This window comes from Primulina tabacum, chromosome 17 (genome assembly GCF_025594145.1).
Source record: "Primulina tabacum isolate GXHZ01 chromosome 17, ASM2559414v2, whole genome shotgun sequence".
Classification (NCBI taxonomy): Eukaryota; Viridiplantae; Streptophyta; class Magnoliopsida; order Lamiales; family Gesneriaceae; genus Primulina; species Primulina tabacum.
This window is the reverse complement of record NC_134566.1, coordinates 10,273,107-10,288,746: the sequence shown is the minus strand read 5'-3', so window position 1 is coordinate 10,288,746 and position 15,640 is coordinate 10,273,107. Positions and strand designations below refer to the sequence as shown.

At 39.2% G+C, this 15,640-nt stretch overlaps 1 protein-coding gene across 1 annotated transcript; it reads left to right on the top strand.

Annotated features, from left to right (window-relative positions):
- The first annotated feature begins 11,158 nt into the window (after positions 1-11,158).
- Positions 11,159-14,153, top strand: LOC142531243 (uncharacterized). The gene is made up of 4 exons (XM_075637337.1): positions 11,159-11,855; positions 11,941-12,166; positions 12,285-13,362; positions 13,438-14,153. The coding sequence occupies exons 1-3, from the start codon at positions 11,433-11,435 to the stop codon at positions 12,647-12,649; spliced, it is 1,014 nt and encodes a 337-aa protein (XP_075493452.1). The 5' UTR covers positions 11,159-11,432; the 3' UTR covers positions 12,650-13,362; positions 13,438-14,153.
- Positions 14,154-15,640: the final 1,487 nt, after the last annotated feature.

Below are 15,640 nucleotides of genomic sequence, written 5' to 3'. Positions count from 1 at the left end.
AATTCATGTTTGCATGTCATGAAAATGTTTATGTTTAAAGTTTTATGCATCATGAAAATGTTTACGAAAATGTTTATGTTTATGCATCTTCATGAAAACGATATTTTAAGTACAAGTATTTTTCACCGTTATATGTTGACTGTATTACGTATTACTCGTTATAAAGATTATGGTGTGTTGAGTCTTTAGACTCACTAGGTGTGATGGATGCAGGTTATCATTATAATGCTAATGGAGGTCTTGATGGTTGATCCGACTGGACTGAAGGTGCACATGACCCGAGGACCGACGCTAGTTTCCGCATATATGTTATGATTTATGTTAAAAGATTTTATGACTTTTATCATGAGTATGAGTGATTTTTGAGAGGTTATAGTATGGGCTATACTTTTCAAATGTTATTTTTAGTTTTAGAAAAATGTTAGTTGGTTGTTTATTTTAAAATGATGTCAAAAATATTTTATGAAATTTTATGGTTCGGCCGAATGCTATGTGAGGTTTTAAAAAAAAAAAATTTCTAGTGCTTTTTAAGAAAACGAATAGGCAGATGTTTCATTTTCAATAACATGAGAAAAGAAACATCAGGGATAGAACCTGTGATTTGGTTGTCGCCTAAATTCAGCCAAACGAGACGGGGAAGTTTTAGAAAGCCCTTAGAGATGGTTCCATTTAGTTTGTTTACTTGAACTTTCAAGACCGTCAAGGATGAAAACCTCGAAAAATCAGGTAGTGATCCGCTTAGATAATTGTCACTCAGATCCAGATACTGCAACTTGTTTTCTGAATATCCAAACAAGTTCAGTATAATATCAGAAAGTTGCCCTCTCATGTTGTTTCCTGCCAAACTTAGGTGTTCCAAACTGCTCTTGTTTCCGAGAAATTTATGAAAATCACCGCTTTTAGCTTTCATGTAAGAGAGATCTAGATACCTCAGGAACCCCATGTTTCGAAAAGGATGATCTTCAATTTGACCCATTACAATGCTCTCAGAGAGATCAATATAAATATTAATGTTGTTGCTGAAATTTGACCACCATCGAATATAAGAGGGATTGAGTTGATTTCTTGAGAGATCTAGGATCGCAAGCTGCATAGTCGTATTGATCGAGGGCCGCAGCACAGAAGGAAGTATGTATGGAAGTTCACAACCACTCAAGTGTAACTCTCTTAGGGAAGTTAGTTTACTGATAGCTTGTAACCAATTCGTTGCAGATGAGCGGTTGACAGAACTCAAGTCCAAGGTTTCCAGGGAATGAAGATGAGAGAGCCAATCGAGATTCTTGCTATGGCGTAGTACATGATTAAAATCAAGATGTTGTAGCTTGGAAAGGTTCCCAAGTTGATGCGGAATTGGTGCGTGGAATGTATTACCTGAAAGATTGAGATATCACAATCCTCGCATCGAAACAACAACATCAAGAGCGGATGAATCTTGGGAAGTGATTGCGGCTGAGATCTAGATATGTTAGATGTTTCAGTTCACGCAATGAAGGGCTAATTGTACCTCTGAGGGGAGCACTGGTGGAAAAACCATCATCCAATGGACCTGGAAGATCTAGTCGTGTGACATGATTCGTTCGAGCATGACAGTGGACACCTCTCCATTTGCAGCAATCCCTTCTACTATCTTCAACTCCCCAAGAGGAAAGTCGACCGTATTCATCGACAATCTCGTCTTTCATGTCGAGAAGAGCCTGCCGCTCCCTTTCGAAGCACCTGATTTCAGTAGAATTTTGTAGTTTGGGAGAACAATGTGTCAAGCCAAGCAATAGCTTAATACTTGACAAAACTAGAAGCTTGATAAAGTTGGTTTCTTTATTCATTGTAACTAGTGTTTTGCGAAAGATTGAAATATGTTCGGAATTTATGAACAATTATGAATCAAAATCAAGGCCACATGCATCAAGCAAATTAATGGACTTACGCAGTGTTTGGTAGATAGGATTAGCGTAGGATAGGTGTCACGCCTCGGGACGGGGGTTGGTTGACACCGACGTTGCTCTCAAATTCACATTCGAAAACAACAAGCCTCAAAAGTACAGAATTCAGAAACCAGTCTTTTACTCATAATACTGAATATTCAATGTCTGATACAACTCAATTAATAATGTTTTATAGCGGAAATGTAAAACCAGAAATACAATGTCTGAACAGATGCAGCGGATATAAAATATAAATCAGAACTGAAAACAACGATCTTCGTCACCAGCCCCAAAATTGAATCTGCTCTTCTTCTTCTAACTTTTCTTCTTCTTCTTCTAACTTTTCTTCATCGTTCTTATCTGAGATGGGTTTGGTGGGTGAGTGATATGGTTGTCACTCAGTAAGCAAGGATGGGAATAACTCCCAGTTTTCGAAATCGTTTTCAACAGAAACAGTAATACAATAATATACATAAACTTATATTTTCAGAACAGTAATCAGAATTCAGAGATCACAGGTTTCAGAACAGAAATCACAATTAGTAAGCACTGAGCACGTTAGTAAATTTCTTGGATAAACTGATATCAGTCCCCTATATGTTCTCTCCTCTAAGGGGTGAGACCAGAATCAGAATCAGAATTCAGAAGTGTTCATAATATATATTCCTATCATTAGTTCACTAGGGAGTTTCAGTGTTTCAAAATCATATATCAGAAATCAAACATACAGAACTGAACTTTAAAACAGAATTATCAAACGGATTTCAAGATATTTATATATAAGCCCACTTACCGTAATTTGCTAGAGTTTTTCGGTTGAAATCTGGAAATCTGCTTGCCTTGCTACTGGATTTTACAGCTTCGAAAAATGCACTCTCTTAGCTCTAATTTCAAGTGATAACTCAAGATTTTCGTGCTATTTATAGGCCAAAATCTGACTGTTAGCCTTCTAATTAATGACCATAATCTGTCATTACTAGTCTTTATTTCATGTTAAATGCTTCAGTTACAAGTCCTGAGCACAACCAGTAGCTATCTGCTAGAATCTCGCTACTGAACTCTTCTGCTGCTGGATTTTGTCTGCTGGATTTTTGTCTGCTGGAAAAATACGATCTTCTGAAATCTAAGTTGCTGCTGGAATTGTTAGCTTCTGCTGAAATTTGCTAGCTGCTGCTACTACTGGAATTTCAGGTTCTCACATCCTTCCCTTCTTATGAGAAGTTTCGTCATCGAAACTTGGCTATGCATGATCTTCAAAGAGATAAGGGTATTGTGCTCGCATATTTTTTTCCAACTCCCAAGTAGCTTCTCTTTCGGTTTGGTTGGACCATTGTACTTTGACATATGGAATAATAGTTCGTCGCCTCAGTACTTGGTCTTTGTTATCCACAATTTGAATTGGAATCTCTTCATATTTCAGCTCTTCATTTAGATTGTTCTCAACCAGAAGTGGTCCAGCTTCCAGAATGTGACTTGGATCAGAAATATATGTCCTCAGTTGCGAAACGTGGAATACATTGTGAATTTCTTGACATGTCGGGAGGAAGTGCTAATCTATAAGCAAGTGTTCCCACTTTCTCAAGAATTTCAAATGGTCCGCGTATCTGGGATTCAGTTTCCCAGCCTTATTGAATCGGATTACACCCTTCATGGGTGACACTTTCACATATGCTTTCTCTCCAACTTCAAATTCCACGGGCCTTCTTTCCATGTCCGCCCAGCTTTTCTGTCGATCTTGTGCAGCTTTTAGTCGCTCTTTGATCATAGCAACTTTATCCACTGTTTCTTGGATTAGTTCGGGTCCAACGATGGCTTTTTCCCCTACTTCATCCCAATACAGTGGTGATCGACATTTTCGTCCATACAGAGCTTCGTATGGTGCCATCCCAATACTGCTGTGGTAACTATTATTGTAAGCGAACTCGATTAAGGGCAGATGTTCGCTCCAATTACCACTGAAGTCTAGAGCACATGCTCTCATCATATCTTCTAGAGTTTGAATTGTCTTCTCTGTTTGGCCATCGGTCTGAGGGTGATATGTCGTACTAAGAGTAACCTTAGTCCCCATAGCTTGTTGAAAGCTCTTCCAAAATCGAGATGTAAATCTAGGATCTCTGTCTGATAGTATGCTAGATGGAACTCCATGTAATCGTACGATCTCATTCATGTACAATGTGGCTAGCTTGTCCAAATTATAGTTCATGCGGACAGGTAAGAAATGCGCAGATTTCGTGAGTCGATCTACGATTACCCAGATGCCATCATGACTTTGTCTAGATTTTGGTAACCCGACAACAAAGTCCATGGAGATATGTTCCCATTTCCATTCTGGAATTTCTAGAGGTTGCAGAAGTCCTCCAGGTCTTTGGTGCCCTGCCTTGACTTGCTGGCACACGTGACACTTGGAAACAAACATTGCCACGTTTTTCTTCATTCCACTCCACCAAAAACTTTTCTTCAAATCTCTGTACATCTTGGTACTGCCAGGATGGACTGAAAATTTCGAATTATGTGCCTCAGACATTATTTCTTGTCGAAGGTTATCGATGTCTGGTACGCACAATCGTCCTTTCATCCAAAAGATTCCTTTGTTATCCGTCTCGAAATCTGGTGCTTTCCCTTCTTTAACTTGCTCTTTTAGTTTCACCAACGCAGAATCTCTATCCTGACTTATCTTTATTGTCTCTCGAAGACATGGTTGTACTGAAAGTGATGTCAGGATCACCTTACTCATATTTTTTTGACTTAAAGCATCTGCTACCTTGTTGGCTTTGCCTGGATGGTAGCTTATCGTCAAGTCGTAATCCTTCATGAGTTCAATCCACCGTCTTTGTCTCATATTTAGTTCCTTTTGAGTGAACAAATACTTGAGACTTTGATGATCGGTGAAAGTCTCGTACTTGGCTCCATAAAGATAATGTCTCCAAATTTTTAGTGCAAATACCACTGCAGCTAGCTCAAGGTCGTGCGTTGGGTAATTCTGTTCATACGGCTTCAACTGTCTCGACGCGTATGCTATCACCTTCCCTTTTGCATGAGTACACATCCTAAACCTTCTTTAGCTGCATCACTGTAGACGGTGTAGTCCTTACCTTCCATAGGTAATACCAGCACTGGTGTGGATGTAAGTTTCTTCTTCAAGGTCTCGAAGCTTTGCTCACATTTTTCACTCCATTGAAACTTAGAGTTCTTCTGTGTGAGCTTGGTGAGGGGTATGGCTATTGAAGAGAATCCTTCAACAAATTTTCGATAATAGCCTGCTAATCCCAAGAAGCTTCGAATTTCTGTCACATTCTTTGGTCTAGGCCAATCTGAGATTGCCTCTACTTTCTTAGGGTCCATAGATACTCCTGCTGCTGATATTATGTGTCCCAAGAATGTGACGCTCTCTAGCCAAAATTCGCATTTCTTGAACTTGGCGTACAATTCCTTTTCTCTCAGCGTCTGGAGGGTGAGACGAAAATGTTCTTTGTGGTTTGTGGTCTTCTTCCCTTGACGAATATACCAGAATATCGTCGATGAATACCACAACAAACTTGTCAAGAAATGGCTTGAACACCCTGTTCATGAGATCCATGAACACTGCTGGAGCGTTGGTTAATCCGAATGGCATTACCATGAACTCATAGTGTCCATATCTTGTTCTGAAGGCTGTCTTCGGAATATCGTCTGTCTTGACCTTCAATTGGTGGTAGCCTGACCTTAAGTCGAGCTTGGAAAAGACTGAAGCTCCTTTGAGTTGGTCAAACAGGTCATCTATCCTTGGAAGCGGATACTTGTTTTTGATTGTGATCTTATTCAGCTCTCTATAATCAATACACATCCTCATGCTTCCGTCCTTCTTCTTTACAAATAGGACAGGAGCTCCCCACGGGGATGCACTTGGTCAGATTTGCTTCTTATCCAACAATTCTTGAAGTTGCCCTTTGAGTTCTTTCAACTCTGCCGGAGCCATTCGGTATGGTGCTTTTGAGATTGGTGCAGCATTGGGCACTAAATTAATCTCAAATTCCACTTCGCGGTCGGGAAGTTCGCCAGGGAGTTCTTCAGGAAAGACATCCGGAAATTCTTGTACTACCAGAATCTCTTCTAGCGTACGTGTGGTTTCTTTCTTTACCTCGCTTAACATAGCCAGGTAAACTTCTTCTCCAGTTTTCATGGCTTTCCAAGTTTGAGAAGCAGAAAGAAGAGTCTTTCGTTCTTTTGTCTTGCCATGAAATAAAAGTTTCTCTTGGTGTGGAGCTTGGATGTTTACTATCTTTCCATGACAGTCTACTAAAGCATGATTCTTGGCTAACCAATCCATTCCAAGAATTACGTCGAATTCCACCATGTTTAGTTGAATTAAGTCTGCCTTGAAACTCTGATTATCTATGAGAACACCAATATCCCGATATAGAGTGCGAGTTTCTAAAATTCGATTTGCAAGAGTTGCTACTCTATATGGTTCTTCTAAGTTATCAGGCTTAGCTCCTAACTTCTAGGAAAATCTCTTAGACATGAATGAATGCGTAGCACCATAATCAAATAACACATAAGCAGGTATATTATTGATTAGAATGGTACCAGCTACAACATCATTCGAGTTGTCAGCCTCTTCTTGAGTGATAGCATAGACTCGAGCATTTGGCTTGTTCTCTTAGGCTTGTTTGGAGTCGTTCCTCCTGCTGGTCCGTTCCTTGGATCTGGAAGAGGACATTGAGCAATGCGATGGTCCATCTTTCCACAACGGAAACAAGCTCCAGAATTCCTACGACACTCACCAGTGTGTGTGAATCCCCAAGTTTTGCACTTGACTCCTTCTTTGCTTGGTTGAGAAGAAGTGGTTCCTTTGGATGGGGCACTGGTAAATTGGTTGCTTGAAAACCTAGGCCTCTTGAATTGCTGGCCCGGTTGGTACTGACTTGGCCGAGGACGTTTGAGTTTGTTCTCACCTTCACGCCTCTTAATGTCATTTTCAGCTCTGATGGCGGCTCCCATCAATTCATCAAAACTAGTGAGCTCGATAACGGCAAGAGCAGATTGAATACGGCTGTTCAATCCCTTCTTGAAGCGATGCATCTTCAAGGCCTCGTCTCCCATGATGGTTGGGGAGTAAGTTCCCAATGAGTGGAAATTGGACGAATACTCCAACACTGTCATGTTTGGTTCTTGAACCAAGCTTTCAAATTCTGACAGCTTCTGCACTCGAACTGCTGTCGGAAAGTACTGCCTCAGGAATGCCTCCCGGAACCTTTGCCAGGTGATAGGTCTCGTTCTTCGCATAGCTGGTGAGACTCCTTCCCACCATTTGGCTGCTCTATCCACAAGAAAAGGTGTAATCACATCTACCTTGATCGCTTGTGGAACCTCAAGTAGTCGAAGATGATTCTCCACCTCCTTCATCCAATTCTGCCCGACCTCAGAATCGGAGCTTCCATCGAAGTTTGGAACTCTTGCTCTTCGGAGACACTCGTAGTGCTGCTTGGTCCCATTCTGAGCTGGAAGTGGTGGTGGTGGCTAGTTAGCATTAGGGTTCACTAACCCTTGTAGCGTGGTAGCCACAATCGTGGCTATAGCCATCAAGTCCACTTGACTGAGGCCAACTGCTGGTGGTTGCTGTGGGGGTTGTTGTGCATCTTCGTCATTACGGTTGTTGTAACGAGGGTTGCGGTTGTTTTTCACTGGTCTTCCGTCCATTTCCTACAATTATGAAAGTTCTAAGGTTGATGACAGAATAGAGACTAAACAAAGAAAGCAAAATGATTGAGTAATTGCTCCAAAATTAAATATGAAACCAATGCATAGAAATAGATTTTTATTGATTCCTCAAGAAAGTGCAATTACAACGAAACATCAAAATTGAAAACAGAAATGCGATTGGAACAAGTGATATTACAAAGAAAGCCATTACAGATGTTCTAATCTATCACTTCTCCTAATCCCAAATCCATATGATCCTCTTCGATTTCTTCTTCTTCTTCGGGATCCTCCTCAGGTTCGTCTTGGTTGGCTATTACTGCTTGTAGGTGTTCAATATAACCATGCAGAACTGCATTATGGTCACTAAGAACTTCAACAGTACTCTGCAACTCATGAATCTGTGCATCAGTCTGTTTACTATACTGATTATGCTGGTGCACGAGTTGGTGATTTTGATCCTTGAGTATTTGGATCTTCTCAACTAGTGTATCACGTAACTCGATGAATTCTGCCACAGTCTCTTGTGAGGTTTCAAACTCTTCTTGAGCCTTCCTACTCCTCTCTTCTGCTTCATGCAGATAATGAGCATAACATTGAACATCACTTCTCAAGTGTTCTGCTCGGCGCTCTAATTCGTCTTTGTCCAGCTCTAGACAATAGTTATGTTCCTTGAGTTTCTCTAGCTTCCTTTCTAAGCTCTTAATGTAGCTACTCTGGTCAGCCATATCCTACATCCAAAACATGAGAGTGAAGGTTCAGAAATGATATCAAGAATACAAGTCGAATTATAGACAATTACTGAAATGAACAGAATCAGCATGCCTATAACATTTAGTAGAAGAAAGTGGCTCAAAAATTTTTCGGTCTCAGAATAGCGTGAAAATTTTACTAAAAATCCTTCACAACAAGAACATGAATGGTACCAAGTTTGGTGTAAAAATGCTAAGCCATTTGGAAATGAAAATTTCTCAAAGTTTCGAAAAGTTTAAAAATTTTACGGAAATGATGATATCCCTATCTAAACGAAGGATTTTGAGGTTCGTTGGCGGTGCTAGAACGATTGAATGGTTCTAGGTTAGGTTCTCTTCTTCGAGATCTTTCCAACGCCTACTTTTAATAGTAAAATTCATCCTGGATCAAAAGTTATGGCCGTTTGAAGTTTGCGCGAAAAACACCTCAACTTCCATGTCATTTGCAAGGTCGACTGCATGCGCTTGCTGGAATACACTATCTACTGCAACTCTGATGCTACTGCAATCAGTCTGCTGCTTTTCCAGCACTGTTAGAAGCAGTCTGCTGCATTCCGAGTCTACTGACCCAATCTTCTGCATTCAGATCTACTGGTTTCCATCTACTGGTTCTGGTTTCGGGCTACTGGTTTTGGGTCTACTGATTTTTTTTTCCTACTCATTTCAGACATGCTGCTTATTTCAGACATGCTACTGAAACACTCAGAGCTCTACTGTATTCTGATTTGTTTCCCTTATTGATTTTTCCCAACTGTACGTAGTTAGTCTATATTTTCAATAGTCTATTACAGTAGTAAATTTTCAGTAACCTTCAGGACTTAATTTCAGAACTCTATCAGAACTTATTATTTCTAGTTCCTCCTCCCCAGATTATGAAACCTGGTTTGCTCTGATACCACTTCAATAGTCAATGTCACGCCCCGGGACGGGGGTTGGTTGACACCGGCGTTGCTCTCAAATTCACATTCGAAAACAACAAGCCTCAAAAGTACAGAATTCAGAAACCATCCTTTTATTCATAATACTGAATATTCAATGTCTGATACAACTCAATTAATAATGTTTTACAGCGGAAATGTAAAACCAGAAATACAATGTCTGAACAGATGCAGCAGATATAAAATATAAATCAGAACTGAAAACAACGATCTTCGTCACCAGTCCCAAAATTGAATCTGCTCTTCTTCTTCTAACTTTTCTTCATCGTTCTTATCTGAGATGGGTTTGGTGGGTGAGTGATATGGTTGTCACTCAGTAAGAAGGGGCGAGAATAACTCCCAGTTTTTGAAATCGTTTTCAACAGAAACAGTAATATAATAATATACAGAAACTTATATTTTCATAACAGTAATCAGAATTCAGAGATCACAGGTTTCAGAACAGAAATCACAATTAGTAAGCACTGAGCACGTTAGTAAATTTCATGGATAAACTGATATCAGTCCCCTATATGTTCTCTCCTCTAAGGGGTGAGACCAGAATCAGAATCAGAATTCAGAAGTATTCAGAATATATATTCCTACCATTAGTTCATTAGGGAGTTTCAGTGCTTCAAAATCATATATCAGAAATCAAACATACAGAACTGAACTTTAAAACAGAATTATCAAACGGATTTCAATATATTTATATATAAGCCCACTTACCGTAATTTGCTAGAGTTTTTCGGTTGAAGTCTGGAAATCTGCTTGCCTCGCTACTGGATTTTACAGCTTCGAAAAATGCACTCTCTTAGCTCTAATTTCAAGTGATAACTCAAGATTTTCGTGCTATTTATAGGCCAAAATCTGACTGTTAGCCTTCCAATTAATGACCATAATCTGTCATTAACAGCCTTTATTCCATGTTAAATGCTTCAGTTACAAGTCCTGAGCAGAACCAGTAGTTATCTGCTAGAATCTCGCTACTGAACTCTTCTGCTGCTGGATTCTGTCTGCTGGATTTTGTCTGCTGAAAAAATACCATCTTCTGAAATCTAAGTTGCTGCTGGAATTGTTAGCTTCTGCTGAAATTTGCTAGCTGCTGCTACTACTGGAATTTCAGGTTCTCACAATAGGACTATCAATCAAGTGTTTGACTCGCTGATAAATGCATTATGGATAACCCCATTCCCGTGATTAGGACACTGTTCACCTGTGAAAACGGCTGACACGGATCCCATTTTCTTCGAGGTATTAGGAATCCCATTTTGTACAGTGCCCAAGCCAACGCCTTATTTTTCCATAAATGCCCTTTGCCCTACTTGAGATTTAATCTGCGAATAAGAACAAGGTGAGTGATTCACTCGTTGTATCAAAGGCCGCCGCTATGGCTTCTGCAATTTGAAGGTGACGACGATGATGGAATTTTGAAGAGAAAGCAAAACAAAGGTTACGGGAAGGTGAGTGATTGGCAGTTTAAAGAAATTGTTACAAACTTCATCTTCTCACCATGTTTGTCGTCAATTTGATTTTTTCTTTCACCTTCATCTGAACTAATTTATTTTCTCAGCCCTATTGAAATCAGTGGAAGAGAGCTGCAGTACACACATTTTCTGTTCAACTTGAAGAGCATTAGCCACATTCAATTCCATATTTGATCCTTCGCTGTTGGGTAGACCAGTGAATAGCACCTTCAATTATATTGGTATATCATTTGTTCTATTCATATTACCTTACATGTTTAAGTTGAAATACAGTGAATAAAATTATTAACTGATAATCTGTAATATGTTTTTTGTTCATTATTTGTGAGTAAGACAAATACTCCAATTGATGACTCATATTCTTTAGTTTTTTGCTGCTGCCTTCATTTTGAATAACAACATTGTACGAACAGGTTTACATTGTAATGTGATGGCTTTCTTTCTAACTTCCGTATAAGTCCATAAGTGGCGAAAACAATTTTTTCAATAAATGTTGTATCAATGTTTTGTTTGTAGTCTTAATTGTGCGACTAAATGTGAATGTGTTCTCATTTTTTGAGTGTTGTGGCAAAGATGGACATGAAACGTAGAAACATGCTACTGGTTCTTGTGGTATAACAACTGTTGTTTCGAAATTTATTGCTGTTGTGTCTTCTAATCCGACAACGTACGAGAATGGTTGGGCAGCGACGTCGTGTCCGTAGTCGAACACCGGTATCGTACACAATGACACAAAGAATCAATGCTCAAGTAAGCCATTTGAATATGATCATTGATGCTGGGGATGTTCAGTGTGTGGTGAATCTGAGAATGAATCGCAATGCCTTCGGAAGTTTGTGCTATCTTCTAATGAATGTAGGAGGACTAACAGATTCTCGATATGTCCGAGTGCAAGAGAATGTGGCAATGTTTTTGTCTATTTTGGCGCATCATAAAAAAAATCGGGTGACTAGTCATGATTACATGCGAAGTGGACAGACAATCAGTTCACATTTTCATGATGTTATGCGTGCCTTGATGAGGTTATATCCATTATTTCTTGTGAAGCCTTCCCCAGTGGATGAGAACTGTGACAATGACTCTTGGAAATGGTTTCAGGTATAATTTCTAACATACTTAATTGAGATGTACTTTCATAAATATGTTAGTCAAATAAAAGTCTTAATTCTCTTATTTGTTTCAGGGTTGTCTAGGTGCATTGGATGGAACACTCGTCGGTGTACACGTTCTTGCTCGAGAGAAAGCCAAATATAGAACACGAAAAGGAACTATTGCAGTAAATGTGCTTGGGGTTTGTGACCGCAATATGAACTTTGTCTACGCTCTTACTGGGTGGGAGGGATCTGCGGCTGACGCAAGAGTATTAAGAGATGCGTTAACTCGGGATGATCTCTTCAAAGTTCCAAGAGGTAATATGTTAACAACTACGGTGTTAAATTTTGTCGAAATTGTCTTCTCACTTCGTTATACATTATATATTTCCGGGTTTTTCCAAAAAGTAATGTATCACATGTAAACATCTTGCAGGTTGTTATTATCTTTGTGATAATGGATACGCCAATGTCGAGGGATTTTTGACTCCGTACAGGCGAGTAAGATATCATAGGAATGCTTGGGGAAATCGAACATCCGCACCACAAGATTACAAAGAGCTCTTCAATTGGCGATACTCACAAGCAAGAAACATTATCGAGAGAGCATTTGGTTTGCTGAAAAAGAGATGGACTATTCTTCGAAGTCCATCGTTCTACCCTTTAGCGATTCAAAACCAAATAATTCTCGTGTGCATACTATTACACAGTTTCATCCGTAATCAAATGCCTGATGATCCATTGGATGAATATGATTACGATGTTGGCAGCCCCGTAATGATACACAGAATGATTATATAAGCATTTTCGAGTCATACAGTGGGTGGGATACTTGGAGAGATGAGTTCGCAATGTCAATGTGGAACACATACAATTAACATTGTTGTATTTGTATTGTAAAGATTCATTGTTAGTGTGGTCTGTAGTTGGACATCTTTCATCTGTTTCATTATTGTGCCTTTTTTTTAGTTGTTTTGTTCATGAATGCTACTGTTTGAACTATGTGTCATCAACATTGTTGGTTGATTGAAATTCTTTGAATTGAACATCCATTCCTAAATTCTACTGCCTTCAACTCTGTTATTGAATATCATATATACTAACTACTTTGATATCATGGCAGACTTCGTACTTGAAGCTTTTCTGTAAGCATGGACAGTGTAGCAGCTTCTGCGAGTGGCAGTGGGCGGTGCAAGAAAGTGGATAAGACACGGAGAAGTTGGACCGGTCGTGAGGAAGACGTGTTAATACAGTCGCTTAAAGAGATTATCACGAAGGGTTGGAAAAGTGAGAATGGTTTTAAAGCGGGTTACTTGAATCTGTTGGAGAACGCAATGCAGACAGCAATACCAGGTACTACTTTACGTGGTAATCCTCTTATAAATTCAAAAATTCATGTGTGGAAGAAAACACATAGTATTTTGGTGACTTTGCTATCCAAAAGTGGAGTCGGATGGAATGACACTGAGAACACGATCGATGTAACGGATGAGACATGAGAATCTATTGTGAAGGTATGTATGTCCACGTATTTTGACCTTCAGTTACGTAACTCATTCACTGAACCATTGTAATTGCATCTGCTGCAGCACGAACCAAGCTTACGATCAATGCGACATAAACAGTGGTCACACTACGGTGACTGGTGTGAAATATTCGGAAACGATCGAGCAACTGGGGATCAATCAAAGAAATTTGAGAATGTGCTGCAACAAGTTCTGAAACTGGGTAACGAACTGCCTTATGAAGAGTTCCTTGGAGAGAATCGTACTTTTAACACGACTGACGGTGCTGATGATTCCATATCCGAAACGCATACGCCTACGTCAAAATCGGTTGAAGGTGCAAGTTCCAAAAGTAAGGAAAAGGAAGCAAATAAACGAGCATGATGACTCCATAGTCGAAGCAATCAACAACCTCGCTCACATAACGAAAGATACGATGTCACACTTGATCAAGGAAATGTCTTCTCAGGAGAAAATTTCAGAAGTGCAAGATACGGTACTGGCTGCATTGCAAAGTCTGACTAAGCTTTCGGAGGACGAACAAGTGGCTGCTGCTAAGTTGCTATTCAACAATCATAATGATCTGGCATTGTTCAAACGACTAGGTGACCGTGCAAGGATTTGCTTTGTTAAAATATTGTTGCGTGGTGAGTAATGGTAACGGGTTTAGGGTGTTTTTGGTTGATGTGTTTGCAATTTTTGATGAACCAACTGTTTATCTTTTGCGAGTTGGATAAACCATATACATCAAGTTATGTAAGGTGGATTTCAGTTTTTGATAAACCACATACATCAACCATATGTGTGTGCACTTCTTTGTGTAATAAAATAATTGAATTTGTGTAATGTTGAGTATATGTGTGTGCACTTCTTGGTTTTGGATAAACCAGATACATCAAATTTTGTATATAATGCTGTTTAAAAACCACTTATTCCTCTGTACAAGTAGAAGGTTGATCGGTAGCAATAAAGGCAAGAAAGGCATTACATGCCACAGTTGGGAATACATACGTATGTAAAAGTTCAAAAGTAAATTGTGCAAATTAAGACTAACATTGACTACTCAAACTTTGATTGAATAATAACTAAAAACATCCGAACCAAGCTTAATACCCAAAACTAGTTACTAACAGAACCATTTTCCATTTCCTCCAATAACTTTCGTATCTCCTCAGACAGCTTCTCCAATTTCATGCCTAGATTGTGATTCTCACGACCTAAATCAGATACTTCCTTTACTAGGTCCGCTAATGTCTTAGTTTGATTTGTTTCTTGAGTACAAGGTGCAGTAGTAGTAGAACTTGAGCAATTAGAGTCATTCAAAATGTCGACAGCAACTGGTTTTGGCAAAGAAGCGTTGTATGCTTCCTCTGCAGCTGCCCTACTTTCATAACCTTGGTAACACGCACCAGGAAACGACAAACTTGGGCGTTTGCCTCGAACCATCTATCGTACACTCCAGGCTTCCTACCGACGAAAACCACGTAGGTTTTGGTCTGCAATTAACAGAGCAAACTAATACATGATATGACGTTACACAAAATTGTATTCAATTACTAATTAAACTTGGAAATAGTTAAGAACATTGACGACTACAAAAATCTGAAGAAATCAAACATTTTGCGAAAAATATGCAGAAAACAAACGCACAAATAGAGTTGCACAAAATTGTAATTACTGAAACAAAACAAGAAATCACCATCGAATTAATTTCGGAGAAGTAGCTGGTTGTGTCCTTCGATTTATGTTTCAAAGGAAACTTGTGGGTTGTCTATGGTAAAATCACCCACAAACCTGCAAAATAATTTTTGGTAGCAACAACGAGAAGGAGATGACCACAAAACCCATTGGTAACGACGTCAATCCGAGAAATCGAAGATTACAGGTATAAAAGAAAAAAATTGCCAAAATAGAAATTACATAGAAATTTTTACATTACCAGATCGTTTTCCACAAATTTCAGGGGGATTCGCTTCAGATTTGAGATGGAAGAAATTTAAACCATCGAGGGAGAGCTATGGGGTAATCCATACGTCTGGGCTTGTAGATCTAAGTGAAGAGTGTTGTGTAGATCAAAGTAATGTGTAAATAATATACTCAACATGGGTAAAACGGGAAAGTATATTTTACCATCTCAATCAATCACAAGGTTAACAATGGAAGCAAACAATATCATTTTTTATGCAAGGTATTATATCTCATGCAATACCACCTTATAATCCACTGTATTGTCTACATATTATTACTCCCATCATGTCTACCAAACGTAACGTTAGTGAAACCCAGT